Source organism: Mchenga conophoros, linkage group LG7 (genome assembly GCF_057382185.1).
Source record: "Mchenga conophoros isolate Kocher_MC1m ecotype Shallow Benthic linkage group LG7, M_conophoros_male_GT1.1, whole genome shotgun sequence".
Lineage (NCBI taxonomy): Eukaryota > Metazoa > Chordata > Actinopteri > Cichliformes > Cichlidae > Mchenga > Mchenga conophoros.
The window spans coordinates 53,994,074-54,014,090 of NC_140532.1; the positions used below are offsets into that span (position 1 = coordinate 53,994,074).

The window sequence follows — 20,017 nt, forward strand, 5'->3', positions numbered from 1 at the left end:
TGACGTCAATTAACGACTGTGGTGAACCCATCTCACAGGATACCCACGTTGTTGCACATCTCAGCAGAAATGTTGTCAGTCTTTATGTTGCCAGGAAGTGGCTTCCAAAGACACAACAAGGTAGTTCTTAAAAGGTTGTGGCTTTTGTTCTGATTTTGCAACTTGCATAATTAACTCAAGAATTGTTAGATTGTAATGTAACATGTCCATATTTTGAACTTGTTAAAATAATACAGCTACAAAAACATGAAGAAACAAATGAAAATACACATTTAAAAAGGAAAAAAAAGACTTGTGATGTTAGCTACTCAATTACTATTGCTTATCATTCAGATGCTCTATCCGGGGTTGTTGTTGATTTGCTGATACATGGCCACATCATGTTTCATCTTGTACTCGGTCAGAGCAGAATTACAGTCCTCTGTAGAGGACACTTTTAAAGGAGAGATGGTGTAAAAGAGTGTCCATTTTCTCATTTGTTGTCTTTTAATCTCCTTAAAGATCTCAGCTTATATATGAAAACACATTTTCAAATTCCGGTCATACCGTCTCCTTTCATTAATTTATTTATAACTCTTGTGTTCTTCATGTGCCCACACCTAACTGATGCCACGCCTTCCAGTTCTTTCAGTTGCACAGTTAAGCCATATCTTAAGACTGTATGACATCACCTGATGAGTGTCCCAGAAAAAATGGGAGGGCAAACAACAAAGTTGTCTGGCAAAAACACCATGCACACAACTTCAAGAAGTCTGGGATTTGCTGTATTTATTTGATCACTTTTACACTCCGTTGGCAACAAATTGTATTACTTTCTACACAACGGCTTCATACTAAACTACACTGAATATCTTCTCAGGGGCAATAACATTTTAGGACTTGTCATTGTTTAATTCTAAAACATCTTCATACATTTTGTTGTTATAAATTTTTAAAGACTTGGAAGCGCAATAATCATGATGATGATATGTCAAACAACCTGCTAATGCAGTGAAACCATACCTGGGCCTAAAAACACACAATCAAACACTTTTTTTAGTCATGGATTGGCCTCCCAAGAGCCCAAACATCAACTGTATTAAAGCAACGTGGGATAATCTGAACAGAACAAAACCCAGCTCACATCTGAGAGAAGCTTTGGACACTGGAGGACTATTCCTGAAGACTACTAAAGAAATGACAGGAAAGAGTTAAACAAAGGTGGTCATACCAAACAACATTGTTAGAATTGTTTTCGCCTTAGATATTGTATTCTAATGTATGAAAGCACATTTCAAAAAGTCACTGCACCGTTTTCAATTTTCCAAGCAAAATATAATGAAATGAGGGAGGAATTGAGACACACTACTTGACATTCTAACATTTAAAGTGGAAAAAAGCAAATTGTAGGACAGATTGTTAGTAGCTTACACAGAAGGCAAGTTTCTGAACATGCTTCTCCCCTGTGTAAGGCAGAGAAGACACCATCTTTGGACGCGAGTTACCTTTTCCCTGATTGTCATCATTCTTCTGGAGATCCCGCCATCTCTTTAGTTCTCAGTGTCTGAATAAATGAGTTGAAATTAAGGCTACCTCAAGTACATCTCCATTTGTATATTTAAAGTATTTTTTTGCGTGCGTGTATGTGTCATTTAAAAAAATAAAATAAATAAACTTAAATCGACACACGGGGCACTAAATGAGGATGAAACTTGAAGGGATTTGCCATCCCAGAATGACACCCATTAAAATCAACTTAAATGCTTTCTGAGTAAATATCCTAGTGGACTTAGCTGGGGTGGAGGCATATAGCTGTGTAACATAGCATGTGGGAGGATTGCATATTTAAACAGTGTGTTGTTAGTCAATAGTGCAAATTGTTGGGATGGTTGAAGCAAATAATGGCCTGAGTTTGTGCAGATTTTTGTCCACTGCAGTCATTACATATATTTAAATTCTTTAGTTTTCTTGAGCAGTTTTGTGTCGTTTACTATAAGCACGTTGTTTAACAGCTGATTCACAGCTAAGTGTTCCCATTGAGTGTTTTCCTTCTAGAGCTTCAGCATGTTTAGCAGTGATAATGGACTGTTACATTTCCAAAGCCTTCCAGTATTCTAATTTTGAGGAGTTTTTGTTGGGCGCATGCAAGTGTTGAGATTGATATGCTTCTCGTTAGTATGAGTGTATTCTGTCAGAGCCAATCTGTTTAGAGGAGAAAATTGGGAAGATGTTGTAAAAGCTCTTTGTTGGAGATCAGGTTGCACTGCCTCATTTCACCAGAAATTCAAAGAAAACAATCACGGTTTTGTTTTCAGTTGTCACGCAAGACCACTGAGACCTAAGATCGCTGGTGAGAACCAAAAGCAAAGAGGGAGCAAAACTGGAAGTTCAGGTTCCACTTAGCTGCTACAGATACTGACAACAGGCTTACCTTTCTACCTGTCTCAGCTGTATTTCTAGTCTGTTGTTGTTTTGTGATTTGGGGGGAAAAAAGTACACTTTTTCTTGGATTAAGAATATGTGGGGTAGAAAAACTTGACTGTGTGTCTTAGTCAGCAGCTTGATTTTTGTTGTCTTAACTCATAGGTGTCAAACTCTGGCCCGCGAAGCCATACCAAATTACTATTAGAGCTGGCCTACTGGTATTATACAGCTAATATATATATTGTTTAGTATTAAGCGTTGCTTGTTCCATATTCAGTTTTTCAGCAAAACTTGTTTGAGTCCATAAGAAAAGATTCATTCTTATATCTGGGGGAAGATTTTTTTTTCAATAAATATTAACGTTAGCCTGCGACTTTGTTCCAGTTTTGAATTTTGGCCCACTGTGTATTTGAGTTTGACACCCCTGTCTTAACTCAACATCTATCTGCATTATTGACAAGCAACACTTCTCCTGTTGTGCCTGCTGGATTTAAATGTAATGTTGTTAATGAGGTGGCCTGAGGAAAGGAAATCTCGAGGGATTTTATTGTGGTGTTTCTTCAGTAAAGAACACAGTTTTACCGTACCAACTTTAATCTCAGCTGTACTTCATAATATAAGTTCATTGTAATTTCAAATTTACAGCTAACAGAGGTTTGGGGTTTACAGAATTAAAATTGAAAGGAGTCTTGCTAGATCTTAGATCAAGTTTCACCGTATTTTGCAAAAATTGTGAACTAAAAATTTTTCTTTGATGGTGTTGTAAATATCAATATTAGTGATCATCTTGTTTATGTGTCTATATTTATACAAGCATGAGATCATGACTACAAATCCGAGTAGTCTGCATTTAGTCTACAGATGTAGAAATGTTTTAAGTGTGGTTTGAATACTGAAGTTGAATTTCACCACAATTTGTCTCATGCTAGTATGTGCTTGTTCATGTTGAAATATACAAGGATTGTAGTTCTTTTAAAGGTTGTGCAACTTGACATTGGGAAAATAAGCATTGTGTAAATCTCGCAACTTGCGTTCTGCACTTTGTTTTTCCACTGACAAATCGAATGGTAAAGAATAAGATTCAGTTTTAAAAGGAGTTAAAGTGGCATTTTAGAAACACATCTATAAATGACTAGCACTCCTCCCCAAATTAAGGAAGTTACTTTTTCCCTTTCCTTTTCCATCACAGTGAGAAGCAGTTCAAATGTATCCCATGGGGTCTGCGGGTCATTATGTGCCTCTTTTCCTCGCTGCTGTATTGTTTCTGTCGTCATAATCTCTAATGTAAAATTTCAGCTGTGGCTCAGAAATCATGTAACAGTTCCCTGCAATCTGGATCAAAAGCTCCTTTCATAAGGCAAGAGCTACCCCATACTAATCACATTCTGCCATATCAACCAGACATGTACTATAAATAACACAAGCCGTTTGCTGCCGTCAAACACTATACTTGCACTTCAATTTAACCCACGGTACTTACAAATGCACACGAAGGTGCATCAACAATACCTTCTGTGTCTATTTTGAGAGTTGATGTGCTTACAATTAATTTGATTTCCTATTGTTGTTTAATTTCTCTAGAAACTCAAACAATGACTAAGGGCTTTAAAAGCTCAAAAAGCATTGCTTCACTTAAATGAAAAGAAAGAAAAACCTTTTTGGAAAAATATAAAATGATGAGAATTGGTCCGAGTGAAAGTTGAAAGTTAGTACGTGAATTATAAATCATAAATGCTTTATTTTCTAATTATGTTTTCAATAGAATATCTAAGTGCAGGTGCACAACCTCCGTTTCAGCTGCCATTGTGTTTGTGTTCCTGTAGGCGTGGCAGGAGTGGAGCTTCCGTGATTGGCCCTAGGTTGTTTTCCATAGACGCTTACTGAGTGAGGCTTGCTGAGTAACAAAGTAGTGAAGATGACTCATTGAGTCTTGAGCATCAGCATCTTTGGTTATGATAATGATTTCAAAATGTCCATCATCAAATCATTTTTCTTAGAAAACTTGTGAGAGTGTTCTTGTTGTTTCTGTGTGAAAAGAATGAAGATTTCATCCCATACTGTGTACTAGCTGAGCTGTGAAGCCTCTGTTTCCCAATCTTAGAGTGTGATGTACTTGTCAGCCTATTTCTCTTTTTATTCCTGTTAAAGCTAGTTACGCATTTCTGTGAGAACCGTATTTCCGTACATACAGTTGGGTGACGTTCAGCTTTCTGGCAGTGTTTTGCAGAATAGCCTTTATGTCACAACAGGAACAGTCTGAATTTCAGAATAAACTCATCAGATGTTTTGCAGTTTCATTTTCAACACTACAGTGTTAATATTGAAATGAAGTTAAGGATTACATTAATGCTCACGATCCTTAAGCAACGATTCAAAGACAGCTTTTGGGCTGACTGGCACATAATGTAGCTGTGCCTCAAAGTTTGAAGTGAGCTGCTCAGTTTGTAAAATGGGTAGAGATGCTAATTTGACAGAGGACAAGAAATGAACGGAGCATGCCATGGAGGTGAGAAAAGTTAGTCACCAAAACAAAGACAGACGGAGCACAAGTTACTACAGTGTGGGTACTATATCTGAGCTTAACTGCTGGTTACCTCAGAGAGTATAAATCCTTTCTGCGGAAAGCATTTGATGGGCAATTACCCCAATTATTTTCAATTGGGACTTATTAGTCACTAAAGCAAACTACTGCTACTACTGGATAAACTAGAAGTTGGCCATTGAATACTTGTTGGCCACAGTGGAAGACCTTGGTGACCTTTTACAGAATTCACACAGATATTTCTGGCATGAAATGGATGTTAAAAACTGAAAATGTGCCATTTTCACAGTTTCATTGTACAGTTCTCTTGCATAGACCTCTTTCTGTACAGCCGTTTCTGTATTTTATTAGTGAGACGCGTTCCACATACGCAGTTAATAAGTGAGTTCAGCTGTGTGTTTTGTGAATGACTTTTTATGTCTGAGAGCTGCTTCTACAATTCACTGTAGTATCTATAGCAACACCACTGACCCGGGAGGCACTTAAGTTGCAGGGAAAGGGTTGTGACAGGGAAGTGGGTTTTTTTTTTTTTTTTTTTGGCTCTGAGTGGGAGAACTAAGTGGGATTCTGTGACTGGCTTGCCCTCTAGATTGTTTCATTTACTGTTACACAGAAAGTGTGCCTGCAAAGTCACATGCTGACTATTCACACACACCCACACAGTTTGAAAATCTATGAATAAATATAGCTAGTGTTGGGTTTTTTTTAAGTTTTTTGGGGTTTTTTTTTTACTTTTTAACCTTTTCCGTCCCATCAGCCTAAGCACTTACTAGCACGATGGTTCAAGTAAATACTTTGCCGAAATAAGTAGGCTAAGAAAGAAAATGTCAGTCAGCCAAGAGCTTAACATGTCTGGAAATCTCCGTTGCATGTCTTGAATTTTCTTAGTTAAGTCAAAAGCTCCTGATCGACTGAAGTTGGGTGAGTGTGGTCAGTCATCTGTCCCGTAACATGTAGGTCAGTGGATAAACCGATCTGTTGTAGACAGTACGGTTCTCATTAGTGTGCTGCTTTCCAGATTACTCTTTGGGCCAGCCAGCCCTGCAGTGCAGCATATCTTGTCCATTTCTGTTCGTCTTCACATCGAAGCAGCGCACCACCTTGAATAATAGTGTTATTTAAAAAAACTGTTTTTACGTGGCAGTACAGCTCTTCAGCTCTGATGACTAACACTCAGGATCCATTAAAAAAAAAAAGGTTTTGTTTAAGATACAAAACAAAGTTTTTCAGGTATGTTGTCATAAATTCAAATACTGTAAATACCGGTATTAAGTAAAAAGTCTCACTGATTGCCTGACCTTTTTGTTTGTTTTTTGCATACCTTACATTAACTCATAATTACTACACCTTCTCTGTTAATTCATGCTGCATTCCCTCCTCCCTCTCTGACCACTCTTAATAGCATGCATCATACATGTGTTTATTTCTTCTTGCTTGGGTTGAATGGAGGCAGGCCCTCTGTCGTCTCCTCTGCTGATGGCCCAGATTACTCTAAGTACTTATACATGAGCTGGCCTCTTCCATAGAGAAGATTGTGTGGGAGGCTGACAGCCTTTTACATGTGCATACTTCATGTGAGTGTGGGTGAGTGCATACATGCAGCCATTATTAATGAGTGGGAAATGGAAGAATAGCTGACTGGTTCTGCATTTGGGACAATTGTGGACTGAATTGTCACAAAAGCTGTGGCAAACAAGTAGATCATACTGCCGTCTCTACTACTTTGCACTCTCTAGAAAAAGAGGTCTGTGTTTTACTTTTTATTGGCCCAATATCACCCCTAAAATAAGTAAGCTGTTGCTGTTTGTAGCAAAGTCTAACGGAAATACTTGCTCTCACCCACATAAAGCATGCAACGAAAATTTAAAGTCTACCACACTTCGGCGGCTCTGTCAGCCAGACAAGATACAGAGCGGATGAAGTATTCTGAGATGATTTTCTATGACAATACTCAGATTAAGATTAAGGGGGAGGGAAAGTCGCAGTCTCTGCATGGTCCAAACAAAGCCCCTGTTGACCAAAGTCACATTCAATAGTGTGTACTGCACTTTGATGAAAAATTGTGTAGATTTGATCTATAGAAAACATGCATTTAATTTCCAGCAGTGCTTAACAACACCCCTCCTATCCACCTTTTAATCTGTTCATCCACATTGAGAGCAGAAAAGATTTTCTGTCTTATCGATATCAGTTTATTTTGGTGTAGAGAGCTTTGCATGAAACCAGTCAAGGACAAGGATTTCCAAAATAATGGCTGACTCATGGCTTACTTTTTGAATTTATATCCTCCACTTCATTGAACAGCATCACATTTGGCATATTTATGGAAAGTTAGATGTGAAAATTGGCTTTTCCCAAATGGTAAACAGAAAGAGTCCGTCTTTTCCAGGATATTTACTGAAGACCTAAAATAAAAGTTATTTTTGTTCAGTAAAAATCTGTGTGACTGGCAGTGATTATGTGCAGTGTATGCAAATTTGAGGAAAAAACTGGCAGCCCATTCCCTTGGAAGAAATAATAGTATTGAGTGTGCATGATGCAGCTTGCCAACTGCTTTGAGAGGTCCGTCTGCAAAAGTGCCTGGAGAGCCGTTACACACCAGACAGTGTACTGTGCTTTGGGACAGATTTTGGGCTGCATTATTATTTTTAAGTGTAATTCTCTAGTAACAAGTATTTCCATTTAAATTCCAGTGTTTGTTTGCCTTGTCCATTGTGACAGTTTTACCCTCCTCCTCAGATGTGGAGATGAGATTTACAGACTAGCAAGAGACAGCCTCCTACAGCTTTCCGGGGAGGTTAAATTTATCCGATATCGCAGACTAAAGTAAGACGACCAAAAGTAAACATAGCCGGCAGCCCCGTGGCTATTGAAAGAAACAGAATTGTAAATCAAATGGGTACTACTTCCTCCTACTTCTGTGCTTTATGAGAAACAATAATGACTAATAGTCATATTGGATTTAAATGTGAGAGCAAAGGTTGACAAATGTTGAATTTTCCCTTTTATGATGATCTGAGTGATTTGTGGAAGTCGCACCAGAAGCTAAACATGACCGTTGTTTCACATCCATTTTTCTAATCTATTTAAGTCTTGATTGTTACTCTACGGGCTGATGCTGCTTTTTTGTTGTCATACTTATTCAAATTAAATGTGCGATTTTAATCATTTCCATTTCATTAAAGTTGATCAAATGTCAACATCCTTGTGTTACACAGGAAGTGAAATGTGAAAGTAGCACTAGTCACCAGTCTGCCTCCTTATCGTCCTAGTCTCCTTCTTCATATCTCTCCATTTTCCCTCCATAGTGCCTCAGGATGTCCAAGCGGAGCCTGTTTGTTCGTCTGGTACCATGCCGCTGCTTGCGGGGCGAGGAGGAGATCGTAACATCGCTGGACTACTCCCACTGCAGCCTGGAGACTGTTCCTAAGGAGATCTTTAACTTCGAGAAGACCCTGCAAGAACTCTACCTCGATGCCAACCAGATCGAGGAGCTGCCTAAAGTAAGGCATGCATTGTGATGTATAGAAACCTTCAGTGTTTGTACATCTTTGTTGCTAGGAGTCTTTGAGGGATACAGTTGAGCTTTATTAAAAGTTGGGACATTTGTACATTTCTCATGAGACTGTATAGGTGAACCACATGTTAAACCACATGGTGTTTATAATTTCTTTTTTCCCCCCCTCCTCATTCTACAAGCAACTGTTTAACTGCCAGTTACTCAACCGACTGAGCATGCCAGATAACGACCTGGCAGTGTTGCCAGCAGCGATCGCAAACCTCATCAATCTCAGGGAGCTTGATGTCAGCAAAAACAGTAAGCAGGATGATTCCTTTGTAGAACCTTTTTGCTTTAAAGCCTGAAAACTTTCCTTTGAAATTTCAAACGTCGAAACTGTCTTTTTGTTGTCATGACGGCAAGAAAATATATGAACGCATTAATACCTTGTTTAGATTTGCTTTTTCAAAGATGAGACAAGGCGAAATGCCACAGCATGTTTAATTTGCTGTGTTTACGTCACAACATGACTCAAAAAACCGATCAATAGAGCAAGTGGACAAGCCCAGACCTGCAAGCAGCTAGAAACTCTCTCTCAAGTGAAATGGAAAAAACTGAAAGGGCGATATAAAGCTTCTTTGAGCTGGTTCTCTCACACACACACTGTAACAAAATATCTACAGGGTGAATTGTCAACTGTTTTGTAGAGTCGGAAGCAGCGGCATTTGTCAAAGTTTAACATTTACTGCTTTGATATTAAACATTTGCACTGTTGAACATGACAGGGCTTTGTACTTGAAGCCCTTTAAATGTTGCCTGTTTGATGAAAGCTTTCCACAGACACACTTGGTGCTCTTCTAGGGTGACATTTAGAACAAAAAACAGGTGCAGAACAAAGTGTGTGAGGCTGCACACCGAATCAGTCAGATGACTCTGCTGTTTAAATAATTTCTGCCTTTTTAAAAAAAAAAAACAAAATGTATATTCAGTTTTTATATCAAATACATCTGCAATAAATTGACACAGTTTTAGCCTCCGTATCACAATCATTATTTGTAAAGTAGACTTTTGTAAATTGAAAGAAAACCAGTACCATGCAGTAGAAAAATTAAAAAGTATGATATTAAACAAGGACAAATGAACAACAACAAAATAACTCTGACAGTTTTTAAAAAACATAATGGATGACTTCCAGTTTTAATTCAAAGAATGTAACAAAAATATTGCATTAATTGTCCATTCACTTTCTACATTTATCCATTGAAGCGGGGCTGGAGCCTATCCCAGCTGTTATAGGGTGAGAGGTGGGGAAGGACAGATTGACAACCCTGGACAGGTTGTCAAGCTGTCAGCCAATTAACAGAGAGACAGATGGCCACCCACACTCATGTGTGTGTGAGCTCCATGGTGGTGTTAGCACTATTGCCTCACAATAAGAAGGTCCTGAGTTCTAAACCAGTCTGTGTGGAGTTTACATGTCCATGTCTCCCTGTCTCCTCTGGGTACCAGCTTCCTCCCACAGTCCAAAGACATGAATGGATTTGGGTTAATTAGTGTTTCAAAACTGACCACAAGGCGTGATTTAGACTTCTGTGGGGAATCCTGCAGTGGCTACAATGTAACCTAGTAAGTGGCAGACGTTGTTGCCAGTATTTATGCTTGTGCTGGACAATTATATTTTTTCCCTCCTTGGACACTTTGTTGCGGTGGGGTTTTGGGGGGCAAACATATTTGTCCTTCTTGTTTTTCCGTTTCTTAGTACATTCACTAATATCCATTACAAAAGTTTCAGCAGTCTCCCTCTAGGAATTTGCTGATGTTTATAGGTCCTTAGATCGGTGTTATTATTTTTCCTCCCTATATTGAGGCAATGGTCATCACTCGATCACTAATAAATTCAAAAACTGCCAAGAAAAAGCCAATAAATGCACAGCAGTAATCAGTCATTGTGTAGTTATATTTCTAGTTAGGATGTAACAGAGGTTATGTGCACAGATTCCCCACCAAAACATAAATCCCCAGCAAGTGTGAATGTAAGTGAAAATTGCATTAACTGGCTGGTAATTACACCCATTTTTAAACGGTCTCTTCATTACTTGCAGCTCAGAAGTAGTTGGACATTTGAATAGTAAGCTGCTCCATCAGCAGGTGTGGTTCCCGATTGTTTCCTCATTGTTTAAAATAAATCTGGAGCTGACTCTGGGGTTTGACTTTGCATTTGGTAGCTATTCATATGAACTGTCTGTGAAGGTTCTCAGTCATCCAGGTCATATGAATCAAAGGAGCTTGCAAAGAAAAGCGTCTGGACTTCTTTAAGTTACTTGAAGACGTTTCACCTCTCATCCGAGAAGCTTCTTCAGTTCTAAGGTCAAATGGTGGAGAGTCCCAGATATAACCTAGTGGGAGTAACCCCCCACAGAGGGACAAAAGGACCCCCTGATGATCCTCTAATCAGAATCAGAATACTTTATTGATCCCTGGGGGAAATTATTTTTTGTTACAGTGCTCCATTTTAAACCAACATTAAAATTTGAAATTTAAAATTTAAAATTTGAACATTGGCATCCTCGAAAGAGTGTCCTTTATCCTTAAAATGCAGATGGACTGCTGAGTCTTGTCCTGTGGAGGTGGCTCTTCTGTGTTGTGCCATGCGCTTGTGAAGTGGCTGTTTGGTCTCTCCAATGTAGAGGTCTGGGCATTCCTCGCTGCACTGTACAGCGAGGAATGCTCACATTTTGGACAGAGAGGACAGATGGTTTGAAAGAGGAGTGAAAGAAGCCATCTATGTCCACTGTGAGCGACCATCTTTGAACAGAGGCGGTGGTTTACGACACCAACTCTCTGCCATCTGTAATCCAGTTTTGAGATCCCTTCCCAGACGCCTTAACGCCCACTCACATCCTGGGCCATCTGATCTCAGGAAATCACATGATAAGGTGGGGCCAGGTTTCACAATGAACTCACCCGAAACTCGGGCTGATTGGGACCCACACCCAGTTTCACACCTTGGCTCAGGCGATTAGAGGATCATCAGGGGGTCCTTTTGTCCCCCTGTGGGGGGAAACTCCCACTAGGTTTATATCTGGGACTCTCCACCATTTGACCTTAGAACTGAAGAAGCTTCTCGGATGAGAGGTGAAACGTCTTCAAGTAACTTAAAGAAGTCCAGACGCTTTTCTTTGCAAGCTCCTTTGATTCATATGAACTCTTAACTAGACCAAGGTGTGGTCAGTGTAATTTGAAAGGAAAACAAAAGGCCTTCCAGTTCTGGTATACCCAATTTGTACCAGGAAGATGTTAAGAGAAAAAAAACATATACAAAAGGCAAGGAAGAGCTCATACTACATCCTCTTTCAAAATGACATGGCATGTACTGTATGTTTGCCAGAGGAACTGGTTCACTAGTGTTTCTAGATAAAGTGACTGTTGAAGCAACAGGATGGATTTTTAAAACTTATAGCTTACACTGTGCTGAAAAGCTGCAAGACTAAAAAGGCTGGTGCTTTACGGTGCAGATGGATAATGACCCCAAAACCCCAAAAGTTGTTTAAGGCAATGAAAGGGAATGTTCTTAAATGGCAGAGTCACTCACATGACCTCAGCTGAGTTGAGATGCCTTTTAGTGAAAGCAAAGCTGAAAGCAGAGAGACTCACAAAGAAGCAGCAAAAGCCTGGCAGAGCATCTCGAGGGAGGACATGCAGCATTTAATGATGTCTGTGGAAAGGATTGCTACAGATTCCCATTTAAGTAATAATAATTATATTTATAATAATGCTAGTTTGTCCAATTACTTTGGCCTGTGTAAAAGACAGGACTGTAAATTATTAAAGGTGAATGCAAAAAATTGATTTGCATCTTGACTGCTTCATTTTAAATCCATGAGTGTTGTACAGATCCAAAGTTAGGGAAAATAGCCTGACTGTCCATACGCTTCTCTACCTGCACAGTCGGCAAAACCCTTTCAGGAACAGAGAGGTTAAAAAGGTACTTGGACTATAAACGAGTGTAAAAGCAGCCTAGATTAAACAGACATTAAAGGATGTAGTGGCATTTTCATGAACCGGAGCTTCATGTCCCGTGTTTACATTAAATGGAGCTTATCCTTCCACACAAAGCACTTTAGCCTAAGTGTTGTGGGCATAAAAGAAAGTAGGTGGAAATAAACCGTGAGACTTGGTCACAATGCTCACCTTGCTGTGAAGGTTTGGTGAGAAGTTGCAGACTTCAAAATAGATCCCTCACCTTCTATTTTTGTTTTTGCTCTTTGTTTCCTGCTCTTTTATTATGTAACCGCATGCAGTTCTGCACTTTTCTTCTCTCTTTTCAGTGAAGACAAAAAATAAGGGCGAAGAAAGGTGCAGAGCTGCTCTTATTATACCACGATCACACTCTGTTCAGTCAGAGAACCTTTCTGGTTGTTTATTTGTGTTAAATAAGATGTCTTTCATTATGTTTTATCTTTTTTTCATTTGACGGGAGTTATTCATTTTGTGTCAGCAGTAACAAAGCAGCTGAGATACACTGAGCAGATGTAGCTTTGTAGTCGTACTCCTGCCCTGCTGATGATAATTTTTGATGACTTCTGTTTCTCTCCAGGCATCCAGGACTTTCCAGAGAACATCAAGAACTGCAAAGGCCTAGCAATTGTAGAAGCCAGTGTGAATCCCATATCCAAGTGAGTTCGACTTTCCCTCACCTAACACATTTTAGTTTAATGTTCCCTATAAAGTTTGGGTTCCTAGTGTTCTTGCAGAGGCTTACGAGGCTGCTTGTGTGTTCTCATTCGCGTTCTTGCCTTTGCATGTGTTATCAGGCTCCCTGAAGGCTTCACTCAGCTTCTGAGTCTGACGCAGCTCTACCTGAACGATGCCTTTCTGGAGTTCCTACCAGCCAGCTTCGGCAGGTCGGTTTCTTCCCTGGTTTGTCACACGCTGGACTTGATGGAGTCATGATACTGACATTTGAATTTTCTAAATGCAGTCAAGTCATTAACAACCGCAGAAATGCAACACAAAATGATGCTAGCTCGATAAGATGACCCAGTAGAAGTGATTTTGATTCATACTGTGGGCTACACTTGTGCTGTGTGGCACCAGGACCAAGTACTACTTATGTCATGTCAACAGCACAAAAGTGATGCAGCGAGCATACACAGAACTATTATATCTCTCAGACCTGGCTTACCATTAATTCTTTAGCATTTACATTTAAGTCATACTGGAGAAACACACAGCTTTAAAAAATTATCACTTTATTTAAAATGATCATGTTGTCTTCTTAACATTTACTTACTATACTTTTCAATATATAGTTAGGCTACACAGATTATTAATCACTTTCATTACTTGCGCGTTACACAAAGTTTGTGTTGAGCCTTCTGAATGCAGAAAACGTGATGTGATCTGGTGCTGATTCCATCTTTATATTTCTTCCTTTTAGTACTAGTTCTATACAAGAGAAGATTACATCAGACTTTTTTTGCTGTCATGTAACTGCACATCATAGCTGCTTAGTGAAAGATAAGCCGGCTGAGAAAATCATGGCCGCTAAGCTTCAAAAGCCATTTCACATAATATCCCTTTTGGGGAAAATCAACTAATTATGACAATGATTTTTTTTCCTGCTTGCAGGTTGACTAAGCTACAAATCCTGGAGCTGAGGGAGAATCAGTTAAAGATGTTGCCAAAGTAGGTGGTTTTTATTTAGCAAACCTTCCAAATGTGAAATATGAAGAATGTTCATTTTAATTAAAAATAATAATAAAAGCAGAGTCTCTCTGAAATTAAGTCGCTTTATGAACTGCGACAAGATTTATTTTTTATTTTTTTTAATCCCTACTTCCTCATTGTCCTCTTCCTCTTGCACCCCCTGCTATGTCTGTCCTTTATCCTTTGTTTTAATCATAGACTCTTTCTCTAAACCTCTAACTGTAGTATTAAATTCCACTGTGTTACATAAGAGTCCCCTTTACTTGGCCACTTGCGCTGACAGGTTTTATAATCCTCTACTGAGACAGTGGTGAAGGTCTTTTTGCTATTTGAGAAGTGTGCTGTGAGACTGAATGTCCCACAGATATTAGAGAAAGCTCCAGGTGATTTTTGGGGGAAGTCACCGTCTCCCTGGTTTCTCTTTAATTTCTGTCACACTTGACTAGCTTTACCATCTTACCATGCTTAACGATACTTGCCTTTTTTTCCCCTTCCCCCCTCTGTCTGAGTTTCCTTTTATAATTTCCCCTTTATTATTATTATTTTTTGCATTTATTTTTCACTGACTGATGTTCCAGCCGGTGTATAAAGTGCAGTACAGTCAGTGCCACAGCTCGGAGCGGATCCCTTTTTTCTGGTTGTGTTTATGTGACAGAGGCCAGACCTGTTAAAGTCTGGAGGCCTGACAAAGAAAGGGACTAATGATCGGGAGCGTTGCCAGTGCAACACACAAGCATTTCAGAGATGTAAACAATGTGTGCAAAGGGGTGCAATAGAAGTCTTCTCAGGGCTTTCATGTAGAAGCTGCTGCCTCTATTCTCCATCTCTCTCCTCTGGTGCACAGACACACACTGAGCACATGCATAAACCAAGTGTTTTAAAGAAGGCTGCAGTGTTCCTCGCTCAGGGTCATAAGCCCCTTAGTGCTGTTTTTTTAACTGGTGAACTCACTTTCTAGATTAGCCAAAACAGCTCTTTCTCACCCTTTTTTAGCTGTTTGGTTTGGTGTGGGGTTTTTTGTGGTGTGGGGAGAAACGCTGTTCGTTCCTTGGTATCATTTCTGTCCCACAAGTACATTTCCACTAACACAGTTTTCACGGTGTCTTGATTTGCTTTAGGGTTGGGATTATACTTTTTAATCAACTTTTATATTCACATTGTGAAATTGACAGTCAATGGAAATGTTTTATTTTTATTTTGCTTTTATTTGCGCATGCGCGTGTCTGTGTACGTGCTACGTTTTTGTTTTTTGCTGCTGGCAGTAAAGGACAAATGTCCTCAAAGGTGTCTTGTTATTCGATCTGTGAGGAAAGAGTTGTTCTTAATCACTAATAATAAGCCTCTATGAAAATATTTTCTCTCCAGTTGTCTGTTGTGCTGTGGTCAGTTAAATCAGTGTTGTAAGCAGTGCGTGTTTACAGTGTAGGGGAGAATGTGAGCCTGTGGCCTGAATGTGAGAGAAAATTTGGAGCAAGGCTTAGGGCACATTTTCCATTATTTAGAGCATATTTCTATCACGCCTAAGCTCTAAAAGGTATTTATTTCCACATAAAATTATTCAGTGACAGGAGCGAAGGCGGAGCATGTGTGCTTTCCAAATCGAACAGCATGAAAACTGACTGATAGTGGCATAGAGGAGGAATTTTCTTATGGCTGTTTTTTTTCTTCTTCTTTAATATGTAAACCATGAAATTCATGTGTTTTTGTTGTTTTGTTTTTTATGTTTCCTTCTTGTGTGTCTGCAGAAGCATGCAGAAGCTCACACAGCTGGAGAGGTTGGACCTGGGGAGTAATGAGTTCACTGAAGTGGTGAGTATCTTTCAGTCAGTCTGTCACTGCTCGGGGCTCTCACCTCGTCCTTCCTTAATCTGTTCCCTGTCCTATTTTGGTTTTTTAAGCACGTATGTTGAAATTTTTCTTTTCCTTACACTCTGAACCGTCATTTATACATGATAATGTGATTCATTTTTTTTAGCTTGCTCACAACTACGTGCTTTCTCTTTTCTACATGTGCAGCCTGAGGTGGTGGAGTGGCTGACTGGACTCAAGGAGCTGTGGATGGACGGGAACAAACTGACCTTTTTACCTGGGGTATCATATACGCTCATATTCCCGTTCAGTGACTGCTGCGTCTTAACACATCATCTTGAGATTATTTCCCTCGATTCTCCCCCAACCCCCCAAAACTGTGTGTCTCCTCAAGTCTCCATCAAAACGAGCTGCAGTCAGTTTACATCAGACTTTGAGCTCTCTAAAACCAGCAGAGAGGGCTGCGCTTTGAACGCGATTCTGTCGTAGGATGAACTCGCACAACAAAATGCATAGTTTTGGGTTTGCATATGTCCCCCAGAAAAAAATCAGCTATGAATGAATTCTTATGTCGGTGTGTTGACAGTCAGGATTTGTTAAATGAGGCTCTTCTTTCATCCAAATGACCAGCTTGTTTGTAAGTGGGTCATAATTAAAGCATTAGTTCTGCTGCCAGCATTTCAGTAGCATCAGCTGTAATCACAATCTGGCCTTTTATAAGCCATGACGTCTGTGGAGTATGAAACAAACCATTAAGTGTTACTCATTTTATTAGCAGAACAGTGTTTTCAACCTAAAATAAGTGTGATATTGTCTCCCACTGTGGGATTATATCATGTCTGCATATATAGTTATTTACTTCACTGCAGAAAATGTTAGTTAACTGCTTGTTTGTGATCATTTTAATTTACTGCCACAGTTTGCATCTCATACTGCTGCATAAATTAAGGGTGACTTTTTATTTTATTTTGTGCAGATGTTGGGGACACTAAAACAACTGGTGTATCTAGACGTGTCGAAGAACAACTTGGAGATGGTGGATGAACAAATCCGCGGCTGTGAGAATCTACAGGACCTTCTGCTCTCCAACAATGCTCTCACACAGCTGCCAGGCTCCATCGGTAAAGATCTGACACACACACACACACACACACACACACACACACACACACACACACACACACACACACTGTATTAGAAGACCTGTTATGAAACACCTTAACTCTCTTTTAGCTGTTGCCAGCTTTTAAATCTTTCCAAGCCCTTCATCAGTGAAAAAGCCTCTCTTGTCTCTTTCTATGTCTCTTTTAGCACTTGCAGTGTGAGCCGACGGGACAGTACTACCACAAGACTTTATTTTTCTGTGTCATTTTCTCTAATAGAAACTGATCTATATATAATTGCAACAGAGCATGAAACTGATGTGCTGCATAATAACCTTTTACTTATTTTTCAGTATTCAGTGTTATTTTTGGTTTTTGATGAAACCAAATTATGCTAACAATATAAAACTGTAGTGAAGTACACAGTGAGATACTCATAACATATTGTGATGTCTGTAACAGAAGAAATACAATTATTCAGATATTTCTACAGCTCAGGATTGCTTTTACCCAACCCTTATTCATCTCTAATGAATTAGGTTCCAATTACTCATGTATTCAAATGTCACGGGTATGAAACATTTAGCAATATCAATGCAGCTTACTCATTTATGATTCACTGCGTCGTTTTGTTTTTCTTTGTGGACAAATAGAAATAAAACACCATATTCAATTTGGGTTACATTTGTGACAAGTTGTTAAGTGACCAGTAAAAATAAATAAATTGCTCAAAAATTAAGAAACTGATATTTAGTATTATACATATTAAGAATAAAGTTATTTGTGTAAAAAAACAAAACTCCACAGGTTTTAAACCAGTGTAAAGACACACATTGGCTCACAAAGGTAAATATGATTTAAACATGAGGTTAAAAGTTCTGTAAAATAAAATCATTGAGTACAATAATGTAGACTTATATTAGATGTTCTGGGCAAGCCTAAAAAAAGCAACCTGGATCAGCAGTTTTCTTCCAGCCATGAGGGACACAGTTAACTCAGCATTAAGGCCTCTGTCGCACAGACCTACAGACCAGCTAGCAACCATCTGGAAAATGTATGCGCCACTTGGTGGGGGTTGCTGCCAATTGCTATGAAACCAATGAACCCCATTCCATTCGATTTCAATTCAGTTTTATTTCTATAGCACCAAATCATAACAACATTCACCTCAAGGTTATTTATAAAGATAAAGACCCTACAATAATAGGGAGAAACCCCAACAGTCAGATCACCCCCTATAAGCAAGTGGCCAGAGGGGCCGATGGCGCGATATGGCAGCCTCGCTTCTGTCAGTCTGCCCCAGGGCAGCTGTGGCTACAACTGTAGCTGCCTCCACCAGTGTGTGAATGCGAGAGTGAATGAATAGTGGTATTGTAAAGCGCTTTGGGTGCCTTGAAAAGCGCTATATAAATCCAATCCATTATTATTATTATAGTTGGCGACAGTAGGAAGGAAAATCTCCCAAACAGAACGTGTCAGTGGCAGCGATGCTGCCCCATTAACCCTCAGCAGTGCAGAGCCCGACAACTTCTCTGTGCGACTGGGTGACAGACAGCTGACAATTGTGTTGGCTACTTTTTTTTCCCTTTTTCAAATGTTAATTTTGACAAATAGGTGCCTATTTTTTGAAATAAATTGTAAAGCTACATTTATAATATTTATTGACAGTCATAATTTTGAATGGCATACTTACTCCCATCCCTTTTGCAAAAAACAAGACTAATAAAATCCTTTAAATTCATGCAAACACTGCTGTTGAAATCATGGTTGATGACGACTGCTATAGCCATTACTGTATTGACAGTATGAATGAATCTAATTAACTGGTGTGTAATGGATCTTCGTCTTTGCTGCGTACCAGCAAGTGATAGTCAATAACTGATCTGAGCTGTTGTCGACGCCTTCCTGATCCTAGCTCTCTGTTCCTTTTTTTTTTTTAAAGGCAACCTGAAGAAACTGACTGCACTGAAAGTGGATGAAAATCAGCTGATGTACTTGCCAGATTCCATTGGAGGGTGAGCATCACAGCAATAGATTTGATAACAGCAGAGTAAACCCTGAGCTCAGTGGATTATTGTCGTTTTTTTTTATATCTGGAATCCATTGATCTGATAAAACGTTTTTCTGGAAAAAGTAAATATCCCCATTAAAGAGAATGCAACCCCTGCTCGGTTTGTTTTGGTCTCGCGCTGATGATTGGTAGCTTAGTAATGGCTATGGTTATAAAGAGTGGTTATGAATGTCAAGTCTTTGAATCTGCCATAGCGATTTAAGGACAGTTCATCCATTTGCTTCAGTGTGGAAGGGCTGCTGGTAAACACTGGTCTCATGACCCTCATAGACAGTAATGATATGAAATCCTGTGTTACTATTCAGAGGTTTTTCTGTCTAATGTATACAGGTAAACCCTCAGTCGCCAGCTGCTGAGTACCGAGCCAGGTCCACACGCTGATCCTCTTTCTACTCTGAATCATTGACACACAGTTGACAAAGATTAGGTTCCATTTAATCCATGCTTTTATTTTTTTAATCCATCCCCTCCAACATCCATGAGAAAGACAAATCTACATTACCTGATAAAAACAATTGTATCTGTGCAGTTTTTTATTACTGTTTTGCAAACACCCTCAATTGCCCCTTATGTTAGAATGTGCCGCCTTATGTACTTTGACGTAGATTATGTGACAAAGCCTATGGTTTAACTTAATCCCATGCAAGGGTTTTAGTTTAAGCAAGCTCATTTCCTCCCCCATTTATATGTAGCTGGTTTCGTTTTACTTCGCCACTTGTCCACTGGGGTTTTTTTGTTTCCCTGGTGTATTTTTAGTAGACAGGCGTCAGATCCTTGTGGCGTTTCATGGTACTGTAGCATATGAGCTTTCTGGACGTGGGGCTGCTTTGCATTAATATGAAACCCAGCGTGCATTTACATTTTTCACTCAGCAAAATTCC

General features: G+C 39.3%; 1 protein-coding gene across 5 annotated transcripts in view; it reads left to right on the forward strand.

The window, feature by feature from the left end:
• Positions 1 to 20,017, forward strand: part of erbin (erbb2 interacting protein) — a 50,614-nt gene that overhangs the window by 15,916 nt on the left and 14,681 nt on the right. For all 5 annotated transcript variants that reach the window (XM_085280182.1, XM_085280181.1, XM_085280179.1 and 2 more), the window contains exons 2-10: positions 8,254 to 8,448; positions 8,645 to 8,762; positions 13,042 to 13,120; positions 13,259 to 13,348; positions 14,076 to 14,132; positions 15,899 to 15,962; positions 16,170 to 16,244; positions 16,939 to 17,083; positions 19,008 to 19,080. In XM_085280182.1, coding sequence (XP_085136308.1) covers positions 8,263 to 8,448; positions 8,645 to 8,762; positions 13,042 to 13,120; positions 13,259 to 13,348; positions 14,076 to 14,132; positions 15,899 to 15,962; positions 16,170 to 16,244; positions 16,939 to 17,083; positions 19,008 to 19,080 — 887 coding nt within the window. In that variant the 5' untranslated portion in view covers positions 8,254 to 8,262. The remainder of the gene's footprint in view (positions 1 to 8,253; positions 8,449 to 8,644; positions 8,763 to 13,041; positions 13,121 to 13,258; positions 13,349 to 14,075; positions 14,133 to 15,898; positions 15,963 to 16,169; positions 16,245 to 16,938; positions 17,084 to 19,007; positions 19,081 to 20,017) is intronic.